The sequence below is a fragment of the Thunnus thynnus genome, chromosome 4 (assembly GCF_963924715.1).
Source record: "Thunnus thynnus chromosome 4, fThuThy2.1, whole genome shotgun sequence".
Lineage (NCBI taxonomy): Eukaryota > Metazoa > Chordata > Actinopteri > Scombriformes > Scombridae > Thunnus > Thunnus thynnus.
The window spans coordinates 4,890,014-4,918,006 of record NC_089520.1 but is presented as its reverse complement, the minus strand read 5'-3'; the positions used below and the strand labels follow the sequence as shown (position 1 = coordinate 4,918,006).

Below are 27,993 nucleotides of genomic sequence, written 5' to 3'. Positions count from 1 at the left end.
ACTGTAAATGTAGCAGATATCCACTTGATATGACTAACTCAGACTGCTGAAGCCTCATATAAACTTCACATCAACTTTTACATACAGTTTTTGCACAAAATAACTGTGTGGACGAAGTATTTATCACATATTACTTATGTGTAATATACTTATTTATCTTATTATCCCCTATGTGCAATAACACACTTGCACACCAGTTTGCAATATGATGTATATTTGTATATTTTTTTGTCTCTCTTATCTTTCTCTTCTCTCTCTCCTTTTTTATAATTGTAAATACTTATTTCATAATCTAATTGGAACTAGAGCTCCAAGAAGCCAAATTTCACTGCGTGTTGTGTTGCTGTGCATGTGACAACAAAAGCTATTGAATCTCTTGAATCTTGGACACATTGTGGATTTTGGCCCCCCATCACTTACATTGAACGCACATTTAAAGGTGATCTTTTAATCGCCAGTATGAACAGGAGGATTACACCAGTCTCTGCACTGGCTACCTGTCTGCTTCAAAATTGATTTTAAGATCCTTTTATTGGTTTATAAAGCTCTTAATAGTCTTGGTCCTATCTGTTTATCTGATTTGCTTTTATCCCATAAACCCTCTAGAACCCTCAGGTCTTAATTATCCCTAAAGTCAGAACAAAACCCCACAGTGAGGCATCATTTTATTATTATGGTCCACATCTCTGGAACAGCCCTCCTAAAGACCTGAGGGCAGCAGAGAATATTTATATTTTTTTAAAAACATTTGTTAATTAGCACTAAAATAACCAAACCAAAGTATTGGATAAAATTTATTTTTGACCAGTTGATGGTGCTAGATGAAAAGTCAGGAAATCAAAGTTATTAATTCATTCTCTGAGGAGCATGGTGTTGCTAGAGGAAAAGTCAGGAGTTTATGTAAGTGAGTCAGACTCATCCCCTTTGGACTATGAATATCTGTAAAAAATAAGTTTTTAATATATTTCAATCTGAACCAAAGTGGAGAACCTACAAACCCTCAGACACAGACATTACCACCCTGAGGTTAGAATGAAAATGGCCAAGATTAATGAGCTATGATGAGCCATTTATTCACAATTAATTTAACTTTGAAATAAATACAAAAATGAAATCATCAATCTGTTCATTTATTTCCTAGATCCTATTAACCAGTTCATTGTTGCAGGGGCCAGAATTAACAAGAAATCACATTTTCTCCAAACGTTTATTTCTCACATTTAACTTATTACACAGACAACCAAAAGAATGAGACAGTATATGATCAAAATGCATATAAACAGACATACAAAAAAAACATCTGTAAAATAAATGAACACAAATAAATACCCGACGGGAATGAAAACTCAACCTAACTTGCTATCTTTATACAAACAAAGGGTCATTTGTTTTTGTTTTTTCGCTACAACTGAGTGCCCATTGACTTGCACTAGCACCGCTAACAAATGCAAACATACGTGAGGCTGCCTTTAGATTCTGAAAAGAAAAAACACCTGTGAAAACAAACTTAGTTGATCAGAATCTTGTAAGCGTTCAGTTGATTTCTAGCGAACAAAAAGCAACAAACTTGTCTCCATCAAACTCTCATTTTGGCTTTCAGCAAATAAAAGCAACAGAAGCTGTAAGTTCTGTTATATCGGTGCTCGCTGCAGTGCTGAAAGCTACATGCTCATCTATTTGGTCTTCCTGTGGATGATCAGGGGGCTGTGTCCTCCCTGCATCTTGTGCTCTCAGAAACAGATAATTACATTGCAGACAGTCATTTAAGGTATTCAGGATGGACGGTTCTCAAGTCCCCGGGTGTCCTGAATGCTCCATAAATCCTGCTTAGCTGACAAAGTGCATATCAATCAGCGTAGTTTATAGTGAAGCCATATACAGTATTGTTACATCGAGAAAAGTCAGAGTAAAAGAGCTGAAACACAGGCGACATCTTGATGAAATGCAGATGGGCAATACTACCTGTAACGGGAATGGAGACTGAAGAACAAAATCACTGTAGAAAACGATCTGAATAAAAGAAAACAAACATTCAATTTTTTTATCTCCATTCCAGTTAACTGCGCAGTGACTCGAGTCAGACCAAAATATCTCAAGGTGGGTCAAATTATTTCTGTTCATCTGATGTGTGAGATTTCTGTTTGTGCTTTGACGGTTGGGTAATTAGCCAGAAATATATTATTGGAGCCCTGGATCAGTCAAGTCCAGCACAAGTCCTGCTTTTGATGACTTGCACCTTAATTTGGACTTGAATGTTAGACATGACCAGCTGAAGGGACTGCAGATGAAAATTAGCTATAAGCTAACTCTGGTACAGAACATCAAATGGTAACATTTATGTTTAACACTGTACGTGGTCCCAATAAATAAATAAGATCAGATCAGACGTGATTGTAGTGACTCAAACATGACCGTAGTGACTCAAACATGACCGTAGTGACTTGGAAATATCTGTAGTGACTCTGACATGTCCTTACTGACTCCGCATGACCGTAATAGCTCAGACATGATCATAGTGACTCGAACGTGACTGTAGTGACTCATATGATTGCAGTGACTCGAACATGACCATAGTGACTTGGACATGATCACAGTGACTCAAACATGTCTAATGACTCCGACATGACCATAGTGACACATTTGCAGTGACTCGGACATAACCATAGTAAGTCCATGACATGACTGTAGTGACTTGGACATGATTGTAGTGACTTGAACATGACCGAGACATGACAGTAGTGACTCAGACATGACCACTGTGCCTTGAACATGACCATAGTGACTCAGATATGATGGTAATGACTTGGACACAACTTTAGTAACTCAAACAAGTCCTTAATGACTCTGACATGGCCATAGCGACTTGGTCTTGATCTTAGTGACTCAGACCTATACTAACTAGGACATGACTGTAGTCACTCAGACATGATCATAGTGACTCGGACATGACTATAGTGACATGGACATGATCGTAGTGACTTGGACATCACCATAGTGACATGGACATGATCGTAGTGACTTGGACATCACCATAGTGACATGGACATGATCGTAGTGACTTGGACATCACCATAGTGACATGGACATGATCGTAGTGACTTGGACATCACCATAGTGACATGGACATGATCATAGTGGCTCAGACATGACTATGACACGACTCTAGTGACTCGGACATGATCGTAGTGACTTGGACATGACCATAGTGATTCAAACATGACCATAGTGACATGGACATGATCGTAGTGACTCGGACATGACTATGACAGGACTCTAGTGACTCGGACATGATCGCAGTGACTTGGACATGACCATAGTGATTCAAACATGACCATGGTGACTCGAACATAAGCACTGTTCCTCGAACATGACCGTAGTGACTCAGATATGATGGTTATGACTTGGACACGACCTTAGTAACTCAAACATGTCCTTAATGACTCTGGCATGACCATAGTGACATGAACATGATCGTAGTGACTCAGACATGACTATGACACGACTCTGGTGACTCGGACATGAACGTAGTGACTTGGACATGACAGTGACATGACTGTAGTGAATCAGATATGATTGCTGTGACTTGAACATGACCGTGGTGATTCATACATGATTGCGGTGACTCGGACATGATCAAAGTGACTTGAACATAACACTCAAACGTTGAAGACTTGGGGCTCGACTTGGACTCGGAGTTTGCTGACTTGACTTCAACACTGTAACTTGCCATATTTTCATGCTTTTGTTGCCCATGTGTCATGGCCTCAAGATTTAGCCAGGAGCGTACAGCAGCCATTCCAACACTATTGAAAAAGCATATTAGGCTAACAGCACATACGTATAGCAAACACGTGACTTGTTGTAGAGTGTACAGTGAACATCCTCAGCAGTTACAACCATTCCTATAAGCAAAATAGAGATATTTCAGTCACTGTATGTAATACATTTAACATGATGCAGCATTTCAATGATGATAGTCACTATTTCCAAGAGGAATCGATAAAGTGCCAAAACCTTACTTTCAAAGTTAATACAGGCTCTACTTCCTGTTCAGTGATTCAGAAGAGTAGCTAAGAGGAGTCGCCTGAGTCAGACTTTGGGGTAAAACCTTTGACCATCTCTGAGGTTGTGATAGATTTTAGGATATTCTTGATTAGACTTTTTGCATTTTCTTGCTGCTGTGAGCAATTCTTGGCTGTGGCTTTTACCTACAAGTTTAATCTACACTGGTGGAAGAAATATTCGCGTCTTTTACTTAAGTTAAATTAACAACACTGCATTGTAAAAATACTCCATTATAAGTAAAGGTACATTCAAGTATTGGTAGAAAAATGTACTTGTTATGCTAAAAACTATATTATATTATTGGATTACAATTAATGATTCATTAATGTGTAAATATGCCAATTTAACTACTTTCTATACTGTTGGTGACTTAAATCTATAATAATGCATCCTATTTTGTAAGCACATTATATGTTTTATATGTAAAATATTAATTTGTACAGAAAACTAGTGACTGCAGCTGTCAGATAAATGTAAAGTACAAAGTAAATGTACTTATCTACAATGCACCACTGGTAATGAAAGTAAACAGTGTCTTTTTGGGTATTATACTTAGTTTCAGCCTTTGTTGGAGCCATTTTGTCAAAGTATTTTGCTTAATGTGACACAAAAATGGCAACCAAGCTTAAAAAGCTCCTTTACATTCAAACATAAAAGGTGATTTATGTTATTATTAGTCTCTAGTTTTATGTTTAAATTGTCTCGTGCAGCCACAGTGCAAAAAGCTAAAAGCGTAAGGCACACTAAACAGAAGAGTTTGATGTAAAGACGACATTATCTTACATCACGTAGGGGTATGAAGCTCTATGAAATTCTCAACTTTCCCAATCAGAAGTCCAACTTTGTTAACTCTTTAAAACAGTGGACATCTTTGAGTTTGTCAAGTTTACTGTCTGTCTATGAATTCAGATTTGACCAAAGCGTCCAGTATGTGACATGTGACCCAGTATGTAATCCCCATGATGTCAGTGACTCCTCCTGCTACGCTCCTCCTAGCATCAGTCCTACTTTGACTCTGATTGGATAACAAATCCACTTTTTTTTCCTTCTCTCCACTGAAGATATTTTGTATTCTTCCTCCTCTTATTCTCTTCTGTCATCACTGTCATCTTCTTCTTCTTCACTCGAGGCTCCATTTATATAATCTGTCTATCAAAGGCGAACGTCCTTCATAACCTGTCTCCTCTTCCTCTTCGTCCATCAGAGATGTGTGTCCTGCTCCTCTTCTTCCTCCTCGGTTGCTGCTTGATTGACAAACACCTAAAGAAAGAAAAAGATGAGAGGTTTCATGCTGTTTGTCGGGTAGAATAAAGTTAATTTTACCATAAGAAACAAGACAGCAGATTATTTATCATGTCAAACGTCATTTTATGATCTTTATCCATGTGTGAGTCCCTTTTTTGTCACAGACTCTGAAACAGTTTGTGGAAAAAAAATCATCTTTTTTAAAAAATCAGTCATCCAATCACCTGCCAGCGACTGCTCTCCTCCCCGCCTCCTTCTCTCACCCCTGCGAGCCCATTGGTGCTCGGCTTTTTCTCCTGCATCTCAGGCTGGCTGTCATTGGTCACGTCCAGCGTGGGGTTGTCGTGGCAACCGTTCTCCACAAAGTGAAGCTCTTCAGCGCGGAACTGCAAGGTGAGAAAACACAAGAGCTTCTGTTTATGTGCCTGTATGAGACACATTTACTCCTCTTACAGCACAGTTAGGACAAGTGTGTGTGTTTGTGTTTACCTACCGTAGTCTTTGTTGCAGGAAGTCGTCTTTGCCAGCAGATGTATATGAATCCAGATGTGATGATGACCATGCAGATGGAGCCGATGATCACCAGAACCACAAACAGCTTGCCGTAGTCGCTGCGTGTCTGACTGGGCCGAGACTGACAGTTACTGGCCGCGCTGAAGTTTGCGATGCCCACCTGAAGAAGCAAACACACACACACACACACACACACACACACACACAAGCAAGAATTTAACTGGATATGAACAAAAAAAATGTCATTACAGAAAAAGCATATTCCTGCATAACAACACATATTTCTCCATATATGTATGTGTTGATTAGCAGCGTTGGCATAGTTTCTATAAATTTGTACAATATTATATTTGCAAAGTACTTATTTTTTTTATTAATTATCATCAGTACCATCATTCATAATCTTATGTATCATCATTATGTACATTTACTTACAGATAATAGTTCATTTTTTATATGTAAAAGTAGTCGACAGATAAGGAAAAGTGAGTAAAATTCCCTTTTTCTTTTATTACTTTATTAATATTATTATTAATAATATTATATTATTAATATTTATTAACCACTTTATTAATTTCTTTTCTCTCTTTTTCTGAAAACTAATAAGGGACTGATATCAAAAAGCACTGGATCTATTTTTTGTCTTATGTATTAATCTTGCAGTGTATGTTGTTACATGGCTGTGATTTTTGATTTAGGTGCTGTCATGTTTTTTTATGTGTATCTGTGTTTGAAAAATTAATAAAATGTGTCCAAAAGTTTAGGAACATTATTTAAGATTTTCATACAAGCACACATTTCCTTCTGTTGCACATATTATGAAGACACGATGACACCTTACACTGGTGTATCTTTCATAAAATGACAGTCAGCAGTTTTTTGCAATTTTTGCAATTTACGTGTCCAATCCTGAGCGTACAGGTCCTCAATCCCCCCAACAAATCTCATGTTTCTGAATCCAGTCAGTAGAAATTTATATTTCAATAATTAGTTATTGATAACGACTGTGCAAACACAGATTTGGAATATTTTTGCAACTCTTCATACAATTTTACCTGGAAACTCTTTGTGCAATGACATAGTTTTAACACCATAACAACAATATTGTCAACTTTGACCTTTAACATAAACAAAAGTCTTGTATGTTATGTTTAACAATTAACACAGACTCGATTCAAATTACAAGTTCAATTAGAAACGTTGAGATCACTGTTTACATCTGCAGAAACAGACAGTTTTAAACATTTAAACAAGTTATTCAGACAGTGTACCTCATGTAAACATTTCCTGATCTCTCCCAGCATGCCCAGCACATCCTTGGTAGCTATCACTCCTGGAAGACATGACACATATCCAACAATGTTAACATCCCAACGTCTGTGTGTGTTTGTACAGTATAAGTGTGTCTGGATGTGTTGGATAATCAGCTCTCAAAGCATCGTTCATCATTTCTGAGTTAGCCGATCTGCATGTACTGAAGCAACTACTTATTTGGAAGATTCCCTTTATGTCTCGTTGTCTGACATTAAAATCTGAGTTTGCTACTGATGTCTCAGATTGTCGAAGGTTTTCACACTTCATGGTGGCTGCTGAAAATAACTGCGTGTGAAATCACACCTTCTATTTTTGTCTATTTATCCAAATTAATGAAGAAACTGAAGACAAGTTACAACACAAAGCTGCTTTTATGACAATAACCAAATGTTTCAGAGTACAGTCATTACTCAAGATTAAGGTTAGTGTTGAGCATAAAGAAATGTCAATAAAATTTCTTTATTTTCCATCTAATTCTATAACAAAATGTTGTGTGTGTGTACCGTGCTCAGACGCCACGTTCATCAGCAGCTGGTGTTGTTGGTGTGTAGGCTTGCTGAGGTAGAGTACCCACGATCCCTCGGGGCTGTTCATTCTTCGTGCGAACACTCGCTCCATGATCTTCAACAGTCGGACGCCCTGGTCTACACGGAACTCCTCCTGTTACACACACACACACACACATTTTTCTACATGTTACCACTTGATCTCCATGACGACATCAAAAACTTTTTCATCTTTCTCTCTCTTGTGTCAAAGGAGAGGAAACAAGAGAAGGGGGGATAAACTGTAGGAGCACAAGTTTAACTCTATTCATGTTGCCGTAACAATCATAAAGTCACTGCGGCGGCTGTGTGGGTTTGTGTTGCTGCCATGGCAACAGACACCATAGTGAAGGTCCTTCCTCCCTCACTACCACACACACATACAAAAACAGATGGCCTCCAGCTGTTCAAGTCCTGCATGAGAGAAAAGTCAAGCCGACATTCATGTCTGCATTCAAAACGAGGATGAGGGATGTTTATTTTTAGGGAATAAATGGATGGAGAAGAATCAGAGCACTTTAATGCTTAAGGGTGACTTTCACAACTAAATTGTGTGGTTCAGGTCAAAAGAACTCTGGTGTGTTTGCCTGTTTGGTTTGGTTTGTTCAGGCTGAGGAGAAAGCTGTCAATCAAAGTCGAAGTCAGCGTCCAAACAGACTCCGGTGCAGTTTGTTTGAGCCGAATAGATTAACTACAGGAGTTTGTGAGAGTAAATATGTGATTTTATCCTTAATTCAAAGATAAACTACTATTAAATCCATTGAGAAAGTGATCTACCAATCTCTATAAGCCATAGACTTAAGCTAAAAGACTTAAACTAACCTTCCTCTACCTGCCTAACTGCTTCCTGGACGAGTGAAGCCCCAGAATCTATAAAGCCTGTGACAAACCCTCTGGGAACAAAGAAGCTGGCTGATCTGTATGTATATGATGTGTAAGTTTGCTTTATCTGATAGTTTCTGAAGGCATTTAAAGCTTTAGTAGCTTATGATTTGTTATTTTTCTGTATAAATTAAGTTCAAAGTCTTCCTCCACTCAAAAATGTGTTTTGCTTCTTGTTCCTTCAGTTGGATGTTTGAGCTTCTCTGAGTTTCTCTGAGTTCATTGAAAATCCTGTTTTAAGAGGCGGGAGTACGAGCGTGATTCGTGACATCACAACTAGTTTGGAAGCCAATCCTGCTCCAATATTCAATTTGCATAAGTGTGAAGTGGAAACCTGAATCCTCTGGTGCACAAACACTGAGAACGGACTTTACAGTGAAGGAGGAGACATCTTGTGTCCAGCAGTTAAAGTGGAGTATTTTACACACATCTTAAAACATGTCTGGAGCAAGCGGCAACCTCCGGGGCTGTAAAATGAAACCAATGTGGAAGTGCCAAAAACTGCAGTTCCTTGAATGGCCACTTGAGGCTCCAAAAGCAAGTCAATCCCCATAGACCCCCATGTTAAAATGCCCAACTTTCCAGCAGAAATAAACATGTTAACAGCCTGGTACAAAAAAAGGTTTTGGTCTCTGTAGCTAATTTCCCCTTTCATGACAACTGTACGTTTATAACTCACCCATTTAAATTTTATTAAGCCGTAAAGTTCTGCATAATGAAGGACATGGCTGCTTTGAGTGACAGGTCCGCCAGCCGGTAGGTGGCTTGTTTCAGCCATTCGGCCCGCCTCTTTGCCCATTTTTGATTGGCTGGGAGTTAGGCAGCGTCACGCACCGCCAAGATGGAGACGGCCGGAGCGGCTCTTCAGAAACCAACGGGTGACGTCACGGTAACCCTGTCCATATTTTTATACAGTCTGTGGTCTGGAGGGGATCTTTAGTATGTTTAGACAATAATTGTGTTTGAAGTTGAATGTCTAGATTAATATCATATGTTATCCTTTTAAAAGAATGGACTATCCTTAAGATATGAGTATCCAATCAAAATAATTCTACAGCTTATATTGATACAAGTTGATTTTGGTAACCGTGGTACTCACACAGTTGAAGTTTTGTGTCATGTTCAGGATGACGTAGCCGCGTCCAGTCAGCTCACTCCAGTCGACACACACGACCTGAAACTGTTGATGTTTAGAGTTAGAACAGAAATGTAAAGACTATCTGCATATATGTTTGTGTGTAAATGTACCTGCTGTGCTTCGTCTATCTCGTTGAAATCACCGCCCAGTAAGAAGAACTCTGTGACTCCGTTTCCCCTGACCTCTGACCCCCGGGTCTGCGGGGGCACGGTCTTTTCCCGCCAATCCCAGGACGGGTCGGTGAAGCCGACGGAGGGTGAAGGATCTGTGGTGAGCGGGACGATGTGTCTGGTTCTTGATTCCTCTCCATCAGTCTTTCTCCATTCCTCCTCCTCCTCCTCTTCTTCACCTAATAGAAAAACAATGAGTTCATGATGTATTTATTAAATAAATGTGTTAATAAATGTAGTAATTTAATGTCTCCTCACCTTTTAACTCATGTTCTTCTTGTTGCAGCTCCTCTTCTTCCTCCACGCTGGGCTGCAGAGGCTGTCTGCTGGGAGCCATGCCAACCTCTGGTACAGTGGGATTCTGGGTAAATACACCTATGTGTGGCAGACCTGTTTCTTCCTCTTCCTCCTTCCGCTCTGCCTCTTCGTCCTCTGTGTCATCTGCAGTAACAAACCAGGCATTAAACAAAAGCAAGAAGATGCTTTTTAACCTTTTCTTTACTTATCTCATTGCTATTTTTCAGGCAAATGTAGTTTGACAGAAATGTTCGCAAATTACAAAAAACAAACTCTTTAGTCTGATCTTCTGTAGCAGTTGCATGTGAAATGCCTTGCTCAAGGGATCCTCAGAGGTGGTAATGAAGGAGGAGTGAGTTCTTTCACTTTGCTGGCATGCGGATCGAACCTGTCACAAGCCTGCTCCTCTAACCTTCTCCTCAGCCACTTCCTCCTGCCTTCCAGGGTGATTTTGAGGTGATCTCAAGTTCGATGGGATATGTAATCCTTTGGGATCTCCTCCCAGAGGACATCCACAGGAAGATTTGCAGGAGCCATCCTGATTTACACTTATGTTTTAGTACAGATGAAACAAACAAGTTATAACGTGTTAATGAGCTGTAGAGGTGCTCATTGGTGCATTTTTGTTACCTTTAGATAGAGACGTTCTAGCAGTTTCCTCTGTTTCCAAAGACTGATGGCAGCTTTACATTAAACATACAGACATGACATCTAACTCTCCGCGTGAATAAGTATATTTCCCAAAATGTCAAACTATTCCTTTAATCTGCAAACATGAACACATATATCTTTACTTGTAGTGCATGTATTTATATTTAACAGCACACACACACTCACCGAGCACTTTATTAGGAGCACCTGTGCAATCTAATGTAATCCAATACAACAGCTCTGCCATAAATTCTACTTTTATGAGGCTTACACACTTTCAGTTTCCCCCCCTTATGTATGTTAATGGGGTGGAAAAAATATCAGGAATAAATTTCAATATAATGTGCTCCAGTACACCACCAGCACCCACTATGACCTCAATAATAAACATAAAGGAGAATTATCAATCTATTATCTAACAATGTCAATGGCAGAGCTGTTGTATTAGATTGCACAGGTGTTCCTGATAAAGTGCTCAGTGAGTGTATATATGTAGTATACAGGTGTATATATAGATACACACACTCTAGGTACACTTGGTTGCTCATGTAATTATCTGTTACTGGATAACTTTGTGTTCATAATAAAAAAATATAAAACAACTGTTAAAAGAAACAAATTGAAGGGAACTTTTATTTATGTTACAGGTTGTGTAAAGGTGGAAAAAGTCTCTGCACACCTCAATATGCAACAGATGCATCAGAGGAAAAGCACAACTTGAATAAAAATGAGATAAACTCCCACACACTGTCTCGCTGTTACAGCTGGAATATTATTAGTTCACAATGTTTTATACATACACCTGATGGGTTGTGTAAAGAAAATTAATATCGGCCAATATATCATGATCAGATTTATTTCATTCAGTCTACCTTTTGTATAACTTCCCAGCAGCCCAAAGTCTGTGCCGGTGTCAGTCTCAGGAGTGGCGGTGCCTTCAGCGTCTCCAGCAGCAGCAGCAGCAGAAGTAGAAGCAGCAGTAGATGTAGTGCTAGTTATAGTGATGGAGGAGGGAAGGTCTCCGTAGCCACTGGAACGACCGTCTTCATCCCCCTCCGCCTCCCACGGCTCTCTCTCTAAAGGAGCTCCCTGTATGGTAAACATCAAGTTATCAGGAGACAAGTCATGGTGGTGGAGGTGGAATAAAAAAGGGTGAAATTTCCATTTGTTTCCCAAACATTTTAAAGGTTTCAGTTTCATTTACTCTCTAAAATCACTCCGTTGTCAACTAGCAGTCAAACCGCCACAAATTAGATGAGAGAAGCTCTGATTTGATTTTAAAAAGCTGATCTATTAATCTGGATCTCCTCTGAATCTTAAGGTTGTTTGCATGTTAATGAAATGTGTCATTTGAAAGGTTAATTATATGTAAATAAACTGCACTCACTAGGTTTTACTTTCCTGGTTTCCTGATTTCCAGACTTCATTGTTTCCCCCCAATTCTGAAGCTAATTATTGCTGATAATGGTAGAAATCAAAGCAGTAGTCACATTATTTGTAGTAATGATGGTTGCAGTAATATTGGTATTGCAGGTAGAAGTTGTAGTAGTAAAGTTTATACTATGGTAATATTTATAGTAGTAGAAGTAGCAGCAGTTGTAGAAACAGTGATGTTGGTGGTAGTAGAAGTGGTTGTACTGTATGTTATAACAGCATAAGTAGTAGAGGTAATATTACTGGTAGTATTATGAGATGAGTAGTGTGTAGACGATACTGACAAGTGTGGTAACAACATGACTCGAGGGCTCTTGCGTGTGCTGTTATTGACCTGTAGATTAATGGTTTAAGAAAAATTAGTAAGAAAAACAGCATCAACACAGTCTTTTGCTGTGTTGCTTCTCTCCGCTCGCTCAGTCGATACGGGTCGACGAGACACCGCTAATCACACAAAGAAGTTAAAGACTAAGGCATTAATTCAGCGCAAGGTTAGTAGGTGAGCCCTGGATTACATCTGATTTACTGAGATACAATTAAAGCCAAACTACAGCTGATGATTTCTCTTTTTATTTATACTGTCTTCAAACCTCCTACAGTATATATTTATTTAAAAGTAGTAAACTGGAACTTTTTCACATAAATACACTTCAATTTTGCTACTTTTTGTCACAGACTGATAAATCGTGGCCAAACTTCTCTATCTGCTAGTCTTGGTATGCTTGAAACAAACTAATTCATGGTAAATTAACCGCACTCATAGCACTTTTCTAGTCTTATGGACTACCTTCTCACACACTGATGGCAGAAGCTGCCACATGAGCTGCCAACCTGCTCCTCAAGAGTGATACAGAAGCGCCCCACAATGTTTCTATGCTCATCCATTCACACTCACACACCAATTTGGGGTTCAGTATCTTGCCCGAGGACACTCCGATATGCGGACTGGAGGAGCCTGGAATCGAACCACCTTCGACCTTCTGATTGGCGGATGACCTGCTCTACCTCCTGAGCCACAGCCACCCCAAATGCACAATTCATATTCACAATAATTCATACAAAGTATTGTAACGTCTCAAAAAGTGTCAATACATGTTTCAAATAGCAAATACTGAGGCAGGCGACCCTGTTACAAACCACATACATGTGTATTTGTCCGAGAACTTTTATGAGGAAGTTTGTATTGTATATTTGTATTATTATTATTGTTTATCACATATGTGTAAGTCTAAATTTTATACTTTGTATGGCCAAAAACACAAAAACAACAAACAATCGTTATCAAGGCATCTTTTCTCTGCCTTGTTCTGTCCTCACCTCCAGGACCGGGGTTGTACGATGCTCCTGTAGCCCAGAATCGTGCACCTCAGCTGGGGAGGAGATGCTGGGCTGCTTGGAGCTGGACGGGAGGAAAGACGGACTGTAGCCTGTGTGACACAAAGAGACGTCAGAGATGTCAGAAACACGTTTGCACACTTCTCATGAATAAACCTCTTGCGGCATTCTTCAGTCTACAGTTGCCAGGAGGTTTTGACAGTCTGCTTGTATCGAAGACTCACAGCAGACACGAGAGCATCTGCTGCTGTGCAAATTAGTTAAACATTAACATTGTGTAGGTTTAACAAAGACATGCTTATTTAGCTTTAAATATGTAAAGGAAATAAAGAACATTTACGCTAAAACAGTATTGGTTAGCTTGTAAGGTGACATCATCATGAAACAGTCAGTTTATTAACAGCTAATTGGTTTCCAATCCAAAAACAGCACAAACATTACGCACTGAATTCACTGAAATGACCGAGTTGCATGTTAGTAAATGTACACAACCTTTTCCAATAATAATATGGCTGCTAATGTCACACTGAAGATATTTATTATTGAATTATTCTTTATGTTTAGTGCTTGTTATCACTTTCACCATCTTAGTTTGGCTAACAAGCATGCTAATGTTGGCTAATTAGCACTAAACACAAAGTAAAGCTGATTCTGGAAAGTATTTGGTCTTGAACCAAAGTGTTGGATAAATTAAAATTTCGACCTGATAACGGCGCTAAATTAAAATTCAGGGGTTTACCAAAGGCATTTAAATTTATCCTGAGGGGGACGTGAATGTCTGAACGAAATTTCATGCTAATCCATCCGACAGTTAGCGAGACATTTCACTCCAAACCACAAATGTCAAACTCATGGTTCACTCAGGGATCAATAAAGTCAGTAGGATTCAACCTTTTGCCACCATTGCAGACGTCTTCTGTCTGCCAGGAATTAATATTTGAATGTGGCAAACTCAACACTTAAACCAAGTATTTCCAAACTTCGCTGGACATTTCCATGATCTGCCACAGCTAGCGCAGAAGACTTGATGGTTGTCAGACAGAGAAATGTACAAATGTTTGAATTTAAACATTGGTTATGCCCTGGGTAAACATTTTATCATTCAGGCAGTCAGTAAACATCTGCAGGATCACAAAAATGCCTTTGAAGATGCGACCTACTGCTGGACAACAGCATGTTTTCCCTCAGGTTTGAATAGGGAACAGTGTGTGACCGGATCATGGAGTAATGTATGAGCGCTGAGGTTACTAATGGATATAATATGGCTGCCTGAGGATGAGCTGTGTGATCTCAACAGCACTTTATTGATTGAAGATCATTTCTACCAACCGATTAGAGCGTCCAGATCTGGCGTTGTGTGGTTGACCTCCAAGGCATCCTGGACATGAACATCTTCAATGTCTGTTCCTCTTCCCCTCTCTTCTTCTTCTTCCTTCTCTCTCCTCCCTCTGTCCTCCCCCGTGTCTCTCTCCCAATCGTCCTCCCCCCTCTCCTCTCCCACTCTTCTCTCTCGGTCCTCCCCTCCCTCCTCTCCTCTGTCTCTCTCCTCCGTGTCCGTCCCGTAGAAGCCGGAGGCCTCCAGGGAGGCGTCGCCGGCTCCCGGCCCACCGAGGAGCTCCGTCTCTGGGTCAGTGGAGTCAGTCTGTCCCCGGTAGCTTTCTGGATCCTGGGGGACTGCGAGATGAACCATACGCTGAAAGAGGAAAGATATTTGGACAGAACAGTCAGACCGACAGATAGAATTCAGAGCTAAATATTTAAAAAACTGAAAATAAGGAAAGGTGCAAGTGTCTTTCACATCGTTTATAAATATTCATCCTATAAAACTCTCCTGCACTGCTGCAATATTCCTCATGGCTCGAATGCAGAGTGTTTTTAGGTTTATTGATTAATATTAGTGACTAACTGGCATTCAATAAATACTTTTGCTGATCACACAAATGACACATTATTATTTCATGTTGATGTTTTGTATTGATCTCTGCTCCTGGCTTACTCCTCTTTACTGAGAGAACATGACTCTAGTCTTTGTGCAGGCTACTGTAATGCAAGAGGACATCATGGGTGACTTACTGAGACTGTTTCACTTACACTGCACCTTCATTTTATTACTTCATTTACATTACTTACTGCCTGCATAAAGGAAAAGTAAAAGGAGGAAATATATTACAGATAAAACACGTCTCCACACATTCACATACGCAAAATGGAGACGATAGGAACTTGGAGAAAGATCTGCACATCTCTGCTCAGGACTGTGACCCTTAATGAATAAAATATGCCTTATATATTTCTCATTATAGTGAGGAAGATGTTATAACTTTCTCATTATACAGAGAAAAATGTACTCGCTTTTTTACGCAATATGTTTCGTGCTAACATTAGAAACTTTTCTCATAATCGTAGGTGCAAACACATCCAACGGGCTTGGTTCTTTCTCCAATAGAGACACAATGTGGACAAAATCCTTCAGAGTGTCTGTATGCTGATAACAACTCCATCTAGGATGCTTAGTATGAGCAGAATTTCACTATGCCTTCGCCCTAAAAGAAAGTAAGACTAAGTATATACAGTAGACAATAGGCCACTAATATTCATTCAAACATTCACATGCATCTATTTCAGTAGCAGCTCATTGCAATGAGAAAATTTACTCGTTTTATTATGAATAAATGTTCCAACGAGCTGTTTTTCTCATTATAACGAGTAAAAAAACCCATTTATAACGAGAAAGTATCACGTTATAACGAAAATATAACGTACAGTACCAGTCAAAAGATTGGACACACCTTTCCATTTGAGAAAGTGTGTCCAAACTGACCGGTACTGTATATATATTGAGAAACTGAGCAAATATTTGTTTGTCATGGTGGTGGCATCACGCTGCCGTACACTGAAATGTCATTTTTGTGTTTCCAGTTTATTTCCATTTTTATTCCACATTCCTCATTTACAGGTTGCATCCATTTAGTCTTACTGAGGTTGTTATTGCACGAACAGGAAACATGAAACGGTGACAAAATCAAAACAAAACACGTGTTCGAGTTGAAGCAAGGATGCAGGTATTTACCTGTACTGCTGCTGTTTGCAGAAAAAAATCATTTCATCAAGATATATTGTTACTCTGCACAGTTTAATACACATCACCTGATACTTGTCCTCACCTCCATCTCATCTTCCACGTCTAAGTTTTCATCCACAGCTGCATGGGTACTGGCTACGTCCTGGCCGGCAGAGGACAGAGGTGGGTTTAACTGGGAGGAGTTAGCCGAGTCCATCTTGGTCTGCGAACGAGATGTTTCGTGTATCTCCGGCCAGGCCATGTCATGAACCAAATGAGGTTGGACTCGCACTAAGTCGTGGACTGTGTGGCGTTTGGTTCTGACTAATTCCTGGATGAAATGTTGCTGGGCCGGGCCTTCATCCCGGAACAGACGAGACACCGGAGAACCGAGGGGGATGACACGCTGGGAAGAACCGAGTCTGAAGGCATCGCAGCCGGTTAGAAGAGCTGCAGGAAAGAGAGACAAAAACACTTAAAAGATGATTTGTTATGTACCACAATGCCTTGTTAGATTAAAAAATGGAGGTGGAATCCTTACGTCTGAAATGAAATTTTATTGATCTCTCTGGGGAAATTAAGTTGTCACATCAGCAGAGGTTTTAGGATTCAACAGGGTAAAGAAAACAGAGTAAAAGCACTCAAACAGAATATAAAACAGGCAGTAAGTGGTGAGAATTATATGAGTGGCAAGAAATAAAGCACAAACAAATAAGATGAAACACATTAATGTATGATACCAACAATTTTTAACACTTAAGTACATTGCAAAGTGGGAATTAATGGACTAATAAATATGAAAAAAGATGTAAATTTGAATAAAATCCAATATATTTAGGAACAAGCTTAATCGTATACATCCTTCAGCTGTTTGGTTTAATATTGTGACAGAAGCATATATAGTCTTCAGTTTTATTCCAAGCCATTTTGCATCTTTGCAAGCAAATAAAAGTAAAGAAAACAACAGAAGGTTGATGTCTAATTTAGTTTCATGGCATTCAATTTTCCTAAAGTGAAAGTCTGAACAACTGAAGAAGCTCAATTTATGCAGCGTCACTGTGCGATGACACATAATAAACCTAGCACGGCTCATAAAAATAAGTCAAATGAAAAGCAAAAAAAAAAAAAAAACAGAGGTCAAATAGATCGGAGTGAATTGACAGATCAAATCATTTTAACGATTTCTCTCTCCAGATTTAATGCAGTTTTGTTTTGCAAAACTCTGAAGACCTGCAGAGAAAGAACAGAGATAAGAGCGCTCTGTTGTCTGCATTAATACATTCAACTCATTTAATTTACTGCTCTTATCTTTACTGCACTGCTGCCCTTGTAAAGTCACTGCAAACCTCTTTCAGTTCAATTTCTCTCATCACCACATCTACTCTCCATTCATTCTCTCATTCCTTCATTTTCTTAATCAGTTCATTTACTCATTCATGCGTTCACGGGACGGTCAGTACTTTCATTAACTTGAAACCTGCCACCCATTCATTGGATAATTTAGTCCATCAACTCATTAATTTATCTATTTATAATCATGACATCGCTCATCTGTCCCGTCCGTTCGTCCATCATTAATCCCCGTCACTGAAGCCCTCCCTCCAGTCTCCCTCATGTATCCCATAGTGCTCCCTGTCTGGGACCACAGATGGCCGTCTGACCTCAAGGGGCTGACTGAGCAGATTATGATATCATCGCCAACATGTCTCAAACACGTCTGCAGCATGTTAAGCTCTCCGGCCCGACACCACAGAGCCTCACAAGGGTACGAGGTGACGAAGATCCATCAGTTTGCTCATGATAACTAAATTATTTCAACAAAAAAAGTGTAAGTTGCTCTTATCTTATATCAAATCTAACTTTCAAATCGAGTTATCTCAGTTTGTAGTTATCTCCATATAGAGAGATGGATCACAGGCAGCCGGTGCAGAACCTCCTTCCTCATAAAAGATGTTTTATGATAAATAATTCATGAACAAGACTGAGACCGCATCTACACTAAGCCATCTGAATTTTAAAACGCCAGGGTTGCTGTTCCCACCTGTGGTTGCTGCTCATATTGCTGAGCATGAAGAAGAAACTGCCTCTGAAGCTGCTACTTTGGCAGATGAGTACGTGTTGGCACATAAAGGAAAAAACGGGGAAAAAAACTGTGTTTCAGATCATTTTACTGCTAAAGCCATTGGTCACTCCGTTAAACTTGCTTGGTTTGAGTCTGCAAAGATGAATTGTGGTCTATGTTCGGTTGGTTTTGGTCAAGTTTGTAATTATTGCCATTGACAGGGGTCATTGGAAAGCAGAGCGTCCTGTACTGAAAAGCAGCGTAAATCACACAGGTGGTAAAAACCAGCTGCTCTCGTTGCTCCAGTTAGGAAAGTTCCAGTTGTCTCTAAGGAGGTGCTTCATGCAGTTAAACCTGAAACTCAGAAATATCCTGGTTTTAAAGCTTTTGTGTCAGATTGGTTTGTATCTCTCACTGGTATTAAAGTGCCTGTAAACATTCTACAAGATCCCTTTTCTCAGGACTCGCATACTGGTGATAGACTTGGAATGGGTTTAACCACTCTGTTTGTTCCTTTTGCACAAAGCCAGTCCCAGATAGCGAAATTGCTTTGGCCCAGATCCGGCCCACATACCGCGTGGAATGATGGGCGGTCCGCTCCTGTTTCCCAGATCTGGGCCACAAGCAAACCGCATATCAACCAAGAACAAACCAGATAAACCAGAACTGGCCCACATCCAGAACACACATACTTGAGAGCGCCGCATCTTTACCAAAAAAAGGCTCACATTTCATCTGGGATATTTGGGCCATGTTTGCTATTTTACATGTGGGCCGTTTAAGGCCATTTTGTCCGGGTCAGAGGAAGGCCAGCGGTGCCTGAAGTGGCCCACTTCCGTATGCTATCTGGGGACTGTCTTGTGGCCTAGTGGATGGTCAGTTTCTCTTTTTATGTGAAAACTTGCATCCACACTTGCATTCCAGGTGGTTTTTATGGAGACATCTTCCCACTGTGAAACAACTGCACAAGAGGATCAGCTGAATCTCTTCTTCTTTGTGCTGTTTTCAGTTGCCACACAAATAAACTGCACATCACGGCCAACATGTGGTGAGGAGCAGGAGAGACTTATTTTATCATCACAATGTAGTCTGATGAAATCTACTTAAGTACAGGTTAATGACGACAGCGGTGCCGTGAAACTGGCTCTATTGCCATTTAAAATGATCGATCACAGAAAAGGTGACAGAAAGATCTTCTTAACTTTACCGACAGCCCCGTTTGCAAAAGCTCCGTTTTCCCCCGGACACAGTGAAACACCGAGCTAATAATATTCCCTTCAACCTCAGCTGTGCTTTGTGTTGTGTCCTAATTAGAAAATGTCAGTATATGCAAATGATGATGATGGTGATTATGAAATTAGTGAAGCAAATTAAAACAGAATAACAGAATCACTCTGCTTTAAGAAAACAGAAGCTGCATCTCAGGCTTTCTTTGACTGTTTTCTATAATATTTTGCATGGTGTGCTGCAGATGAGTGTCGGTCTGGATCTGCTGTGGCAGGAAGCTTTGGACAGGAGTCAGACAGCCTCTCTTCATCTAAAATAAATACTGAAGTTCAGCTCCAGTTTTTGACAAACAGCAGTTCTGCTTCACCTGCAAAATGTCACTGACAGAGACGCCAAACGAATATAAATGACGAGGCGGCGGTCTGTCTGTCTTTGTGGGAGGAGCAGGGGGCCAACTGTCTCATAATGAGTGATGTGTGTGTACTGTTTTTGACTGGAAAGTGATTTGCAACTGATAAACTGAGTATTTTTAATGATAACAAACCTTGCAAAGTAGCCGTTTCTGTTTTAGTGTAAATGCTAATGACTCTTAATCTTGCTAATAATTTTGTGACAAGAATGGAGCTCGATATGTCACAGAGAAATAAGCCTTAAAAGGCTTTGGCTACACAGGTAATTTGTAGGATCAATTCAGTTGGTTTTTGGTCTTTTCATGGATTTGATGACAAGAAAAATATAGCAGGCAAGGTGCAACAAAAACATTAGGTCACAGAATAAGCTGTTTGATTATATGCTAACACTAATATCTCCTGTAAAAATCAGGGAAGACTTTTAGTTCACCTCTAAAAAGTGCTTGTTTGAAAAACCAGCGGTCTATAAAATGTCCTTCTTGCCCCGCTGCTCGCTGTGGATGACCGGTCCAGTCCAAGCCGGTCCAAGAACAGGAGGAGAGAAAGATAAGGCGCCTATCAGACAGAGCACTTTTTAGCAGCCTGAGGTGGCTTTTTGTAATTGTTTTCAGTGAGGGTGCAGCTTTAAGCGCTCTGCTTTTGTGTTTTTTCACTCTATGCATCTCGCGTTTTTGCAAGAGCGCCCAATCGGATGAATTGAGAGACGGGCCCTCTGTGGTAGTGATGACAACAAGTGGAGATAACAGTCATGGAGGACAAACTAGTGGTGGCTGTTGCTGGATACCTGGAGCTGAATGACTTTACCAACTTAGTTATCATGATCTGAACAGAAACAGTAGACCTGGACTGAGTTTAAAACTGTAGGCTTCAACAAAAAAGGCAGTGCAGTGTGCCTGGAGTTTGGCAACCTGCGAAAAGCGCTCTGTCTGCGGGATCCATCACCCAGTGGAGAGGTGCTGCAGTTGTTTTAATTCCTCTCTCCTTCCAAAACCCCAAAGTCAGCACTGTGTAGACATAACTGCATGTTGATAAAGTGTGTATATGTGTGTGTGTGTGTGTGTGTGTGTTTGGATTTCTACCAATCTGAGGACCAAAAACATCCTCAGAGGCCAACTAACAACATAACTAATAACTTTGATTTGTGAATATTTGGTTGAAGAGGGAGGAGATGTTGGAACAATAAAAGCCCAAAGAGTGTTTTAAATGTGCAACGTGTGCACTGATGTCTCTCTTTAAAGCACATTTCCTGATGCAGTGTTATTGTGCCATATACCCAGGAGATATATTTCAGAAGATCGTGCAGTACAACTAATGCACTGGTACTAAGATGCTCTGCCCACTAAATAAACAGTGACTGGAGCCTCAAACCTTGCCAGTATTAGCCTCTGCTCTTTGTGCTGAGCTCTACTTTACTCTGTGATTGATTTGTTCGAACTAAAAAAACAATCGATGGAGATAAAGAGCACTAGCTCTCTTGTTTTTCCCCCCTAAAAAGCATGACAGGTTGACCTTGAGGTAAGCAGCTTTGGGGATAAGTCCATCACGAGAAAGAGGACGACTGAAAGTCCAACTTGAGTCAACTCTTATGTCGATGATTCACTCATATACCCGGTAGAACAAGAGGACAAGAGGATGATACTTTAATTCTAAGATCAGACAACACTTTGGGCCTCATGCAAGAATATTTTCATATTCTTATCCTAAACCTCTCTGACTTTTTTCTGTGAGGTTTGTTTGTACGATTGTTCCAAGGCAACAAACTCACAAACTTGTCATAAATCACTCGTTTCAGCCTGATGAACGGCACCTGTTCCTGAGGAGGTGAATGTTCCTGAGATTTTATTATTAACATAATTGACAACCCTAAAATGTCCATGTTCAGCTTCGTTTGTTAGTGACTTTCATTCACAAAAATGTCCCCAAAGAGTAAAAACAAGACTTCAAGTCCTGCTTACAGAAATCAGCAGACAAAAACATAACACGTTTAGAAGTGTTTCTCCCCTTGTGAAGATCTGTTCATGACTATATGGCAGGTCTGAACTCGTAAGTTTCATAACTCAGAGAAAATTCCAAGTACAAGAAAACTGATGAATGCCACAAATTTTCTTAAATTACTCATACATGCTTCTCATGAATTAATCTGTTTATATGATTGGTTCTTGCATGACGCCCATTGTTTTTGTCTTTGAAGATGGTCACTGTGTCAGATTATGTGATCATTTAGAGTATTTCAACTGCATGAACTTTCCAGGAGACCAAGAACATTTTTAGGAACTCAAGAACTAAACAGTTTCAACCAAAGAAACCGAGGACTACATTTAGTTCCTGTACAAAAGTTCCAGGTGACATAAAAGTCCCTGCTCTGGGTATGGTACTTTCTACTTTCTAATAGATAAGGAGCTTTAAGGGTGGGGTTTGCAGGGCTGATTGGTTAGCCACAAGTCAGGTTTCCATCCAAATTTTAACTGAAATTTCAGAAAACTGATAAAATAAATTGCAAAATAATGTGCTATTCCTTCCACCATTGTTTTGCAAATATTAATAATTGAGCGCATCAAAGTAAACAGCTGATGTTGATGATGAAGTGGCGCTGATTCTCCAATCGAGTGCAGTAAACCACAAGAAGAAGATGATGCCGCAAAATAATGACGCAATTAATTGAGCGACAGTCAAAGCTGAAGGAAAATGTGATACACATCCTGGTGATGGAGAGCATGATGGTCAAACAGCTGACATGGAAGCGTTTTGATAACAGCCCTAAAGACATATTCTACCAGTTTAATTCCTCTGGCTCCACTGGTCCTGGAACTTTTTTGGTTGAAAAAGTTTGACCATTGGTAGCTCTGATAAACCAACCGACAGACACATTTAGTGACTATCTGGTGAACATAGTGGAGCATATTTCCCTCAGGAGCTGGTGGAGACCAAAACCAGAGTTTAAAGAGAGTGAATATCGGACTAACATTCATGATGTGGTCAGAAACATTAGTGCTGCTCCAGGCCCACTGGATATAACAGCAACAGCTTTATAAGGTGATGATACATAGATGTTTACAGCTTGTTGCTGCCAAGTAGCCATAAGCTCCACTAAAGCTGTTGTTTAGGGCTACGACTAACTATCATCATTGATTAATCTGCCGATTATTTTCTCCATTAATCGATTAGTTGTTTGGTCTATAAAATATCAGAAAATGGTGAGAAATGTTTATTACTGTTTCCCAAAGCCAAGATGACATCCTTAAATGTCTTGTTTTGTCCACAACGCAAATATGTTCAGTTAATTGTCACAGAAGACGTCAGAAACCACACAACATTCACATTTAAGAAGAATTTGGACATGTTTTTCTTAAAAAATGACTCAAAACAATTAAGCAACTATCAAAATAGTAGGCAACTAATCGATAAATCAACCAGAGTTGCAACTATACTGTTGTTATTTTATCTTTTTATAATTATCAGCATTTCACATAAGCCGTAGAACTCCAGTGTTGTCCAAAAACTATTAAGAACACACAAAAGTCAATTTCTCTCATGCTGCACACCCTAGTTTCACCGCTACACCACGACCTTGGAAATTGTGTCTACAAAGGCAACTTTGCAGCGTAATTACTTCAGAAAAGTCTTCCAGCATCCATCCAGCTGGAAGAATTGAACAGTTGAGTTAGCCTTATCAGCTTAACACAGATAAGCTCCATGCTGGCGGCTGGGTGCCACAGGGGGGGAAACGAGCAGGTGCTGGAGGGGAGAGACCCTCCGAAGTTCATCAAACACAACGAACCTGAGATTCAAGGTGCAGAAAGAAAAAAACCCCTTGACGAAAAACTGATTTGTGGCTGCACACAGCAGACAGGTAGGAAATCAGATCGTCGATACCAGACGTCACACGGTGTGATTTAGTTAACTGCAGCTCGCTTCATGTTAATCTGGCTGCTCTGTGATGCTTCACATCAACGATTCCTTCGGGACAAGAGAAGAAAACCAGAACACTCACTTGTTTGTGTTTTCAAAGCAGAATGGCATCTAAATGTCTTCAATGTCAATGAATCATTTTATCTGTTTAAAGTATGACTGTAACCAGTGATTATTTTTCATTATCGCTTCATCTGCATATAATTTTCTTGATTAATTAACTATTTTGTCTATAAAAATGGCAGGAAATAGTGAAAAATGACACAGTTTCCCTGACAACCTGAGGTGACATCTTCAAATTGCTTATTTTTCTGACCAATCATCTAAAACTCAACAATATTCAGTTAACGATCACACACAGCAGTTGTAAATGTCCAGTTATTTGATAAAAACTGATGATGAAGCCACATTTTACTCATATAGTCTCTGGCTTTCATTTTGTGTCTGTTAGGGGGGGAGTCGCCCCTTAAGCCTGCCTCTCTCCGTGCTTTAACACCCCTCAGATCAGATTATGCTGGACCGGGACCCTCCCCCAAATCCCCTTCACCCCAACCGACTGAGAGATGGACAGGTTGGTGACACAGCTCACCGTCCTCTTCCTCACCCCGTCTCTTTTTACTCCATATTGGAAAAGCAGGAAAGATTTCTCCCAAATGTTTTATGATTAGCACAAAAAAAAGAGTATTTTCTCTCTTCAGAGTTTATAACCAAACTGTAGCATGAAAACGTTGCACAGTTTACGTCTGTGTAGCCTCACAGACACAAGAGCTGAATCTCCAGATTTCACCAGAAAGAGCTGGAAGCTGCAATATCAAAAACACATGAAAACAAAGAAACTCCTTTTGTGCTGCTGCTGCTGCTGCTGCTGATGAGCTCTGCAGGGAAGCAGTGAGACAGTTTTCATCCAATAAACAATCATCAAAATGTGCATTAAAATAAAAACATTACGTTATAATTACGTCGAGGTTGTGATGATGATGATAATGATGATTATCTCTAATTATTATTAGCGCTGAAATTAATCCTGAAAATAATCAGCAACAATTTTGAGAACCACCTTATTGTTTAAGTAACTTGTCTTTTTAACTAGTTCCAGCCTTTACTGCTTTTCTCTAAGGCTGCAACTAACGATTATTTTCATTATTGATTAACTGATAAGTCGTTTTAGTCTTTAAAATGGTGAAAAATGTTGGTCACTGTTTCCCAAAACCCAAGATGACGTCTTAAAATCTCTTATTTTGTCTCCACCAACAGTCAACAACTCAAAGATACTCAGTTTACTGTCATAGAAGACTAAAGAAACCAGGAAATATTCACATCTGAAAAGCTGCTTTTTCTGTCAAAGATGATCCGATTAATCGATCATCAAAATAGATGGTGATTAATCTAATCGTTAGCAGCTAATCGATTAATCGACTAATCATTGCAGCTCTACTTTTCTTTGTTTTATATTGTAAATTTAACATCTTTGGGTTTTGGACTGAGCAATTTAAAGACATTTAGGTCAATTTTCACAATTTTGTAACATTTTATAGACTAAAAAAATCAATCAATTGCAGAAATATTAATCAGACTAATTGATGATAAAAATAGCCATAATTATTATAAATATTATAATTATATGAGCCAGTATTTTTACAAATAATCACAACCGAAGCATCACGTTGGTTCATCACATAATCAATAACATTTAAAATATATATATTATTGTTATTATCCATGACAGTGCAAAACTGCTGATAGTCAAATGAACGCTGACTCATGTGTTGATGATGATGATGATGATGATGATTATTCCTAATGCCATGTCTGGTGCCCAACAGCAGGTCCTTGTGTGTGTGTGTGTGTGTGTGTGTGTGTGTGTCAGACACTGCAGTGTGTGTGCTCTGATTTAAGTGCACTGCGCGCCTCCCACACAGTCAGCCTGAGCATCTACTTTGCAGAATTTAACCTGAACCAGGTCATTAATACAGATTACTGCTGGTTACATTATTATTATTATTATTATCATTATAATTATTATTATTATTATTGTTGCTGCTGCTGTTGTTGTTGATTTTTAGTGCTACTGCATGGCGTTAAAAAACACATTTACATTCTTACAGGAGTTAAAATGTGCTTTCTGCTCCGTCGGGAGTTTATCTTCCTCTGTGATGTTTTCCAAAGTCTCCAAATATTTATCTGCTCTCATTTTCTAGAAGGATTTTCCTGTTTTGTTGTAAAGTATTTGTGCATCCTATTAAAACCCCTGAATCACTGTGTGACTGGCTGTAATAAATGAAAAGAGGGACTCACCTATCAGCGTGATGTGCAGCAGGCCAGCCATGTCTGCTGCAGTGCACAACATCCCCGCTGCCCTGCTCGGCTCTCAACGGACGGACGGAGGTTTTAAGGCTGCAGACGCGCTCTGGATGTGAATGGAGGCCCGTCAGGAAAGCGCCGCGCTCATGGCTGCCGGTGTGTGTGTGTGTGTAAGTGTGTGTGTGTGTGTGTGTGTGTGAGAGTCCGTACAGAGAGACAGACAGGATGTGTGTGTGCGGATAGAGATGCGGTCAGAGCAGCATCTGATCCGCTGCACCACCGACGCTGGAAATAACCGCCGACAGCTGCGTGTTGTTCTTCATATCGGCCGCCAGATGTCGCAGCTGCGCACTGATGCGGCTCAGACCTGCTGCTGCGTTCAAGTGCTCCTCGTAATTTTTATAAAGCAGTAAACAAATACAATCAAATACCAAAATACCACATGACTTGCACTAATGTATTATAGCATATTAATATCAATGATCAGTGTACACTCAGCAAATGGTATATTATTGTTACAGATTATGCTGAAACACAGCTGGAAACAGTTGTAAACAGTAAATATTACCTGAACAACACTAATGTGGTGGTCTTTTTGTTTCCTTTTTAAAGACAAACAGAAAAGGACTAATGTGAATTATTTAACTCATAAAATCCCGTTTTGTGTGAGCATCACATTATAGTTATAGATTTATAATAAAACAGGGGAAACTATTCCAGCAATGCAAAATAAAGGAAAAGAAAATTAAAAATAAAAATTCTCTGATATACGTGTTTTAAAGGAAGGTTCAAACTTTTTTTTTTTAAAGATTTTTTAAATACTCTACTTTTCTACTAATAATAATGTGTATCTGATATAGTTTTTCCACAAAAAAAGTTAATTTATCTCATTAAAATCCTTAAAATGGCATCTTTTCCCTCATTAAAAATTCCAGAATCTATAAATATGCAAATATATTTCATTTCAGAAGTTTAACTGCTGGACACAAGATGTCTCCTAAAGACCCGGTTCTTCTGCAAACACCTCTGCACTCGATGGACCGAAGGAAGAGGAAAAAAAACTGCTTCTATACAATCTGTGCACTACCTGTTGGCATCTACGTCCTATTGGACTCAGATTTAAGCATAATGTTACTTCCTCGTGTTGTTCTCTCCTGACTAGATCACTGCCTGTGTTGTATCAGCTCTCAGATGTATGTTCCTTTGGATAAAAGCATCTGCTACATTAAATTGTAAATTGTAAAATTGCATATTGTCTCTGAATGTTGGACCAGGACTGGCTTTCAAACTATTTGTGATGTCACAAATCATGCTCATAGGCCCGCCCCCCTTAAAATTGGATTTTTAATGAGCTCAGAGAAACCGGAGGGGGACTTTAAGTCTGTCTGTCGATTAAAAGATCCCCTTCAAATGTGCTTTCAGTGTAAATGATGG

General features: G+C 39.6%; 1 protein-coding gene across 1 annotated transcript; it reads right to left on the bottom strand.

Moving 5' to 3' along the window:
* Positions 1 to 1,048: 1,048 nt before the first annotated feature.
* On the bottom strand, positions 1,049 to 26,869 carry podxl2 (podocalyxin-like 2). Its single transcript, XM_067586284.1, has 13 exons — positions 26,554 to 26,869; positions 16,754 to 17,100; positions 14,919 to 15,282; positions 13,572 to 13,681; positions 11,693 to 11,909; positions 10,131 to 10,313; positions 9,813 to 10,051; positions 9,664 to 9,744; positions 7,641 to 7,797; positions 7,095 to 7,156; positions 5,804 to 5,983; positions 5,535 to 5,696; positions 1,049 to 5,325 (listed from the first exon to the last, which is right to left on the bottom strand). The coding sequence occupies exons 1-13, from the start codon at positions 26,603 to 26,605 to the stop codon at positions 5,266 to 5,268; spliced, it is 2,214 nt and encodes a 737-aa protein (XP_067442385.1). The 5' UTR covers positions 26,606 to 26,869; the 3' UTR covers positions 1,049 to 5,265.
* Between the last annotated feature and the right edge of the window lie 1,124 nt (positions 26,870 to 27,993).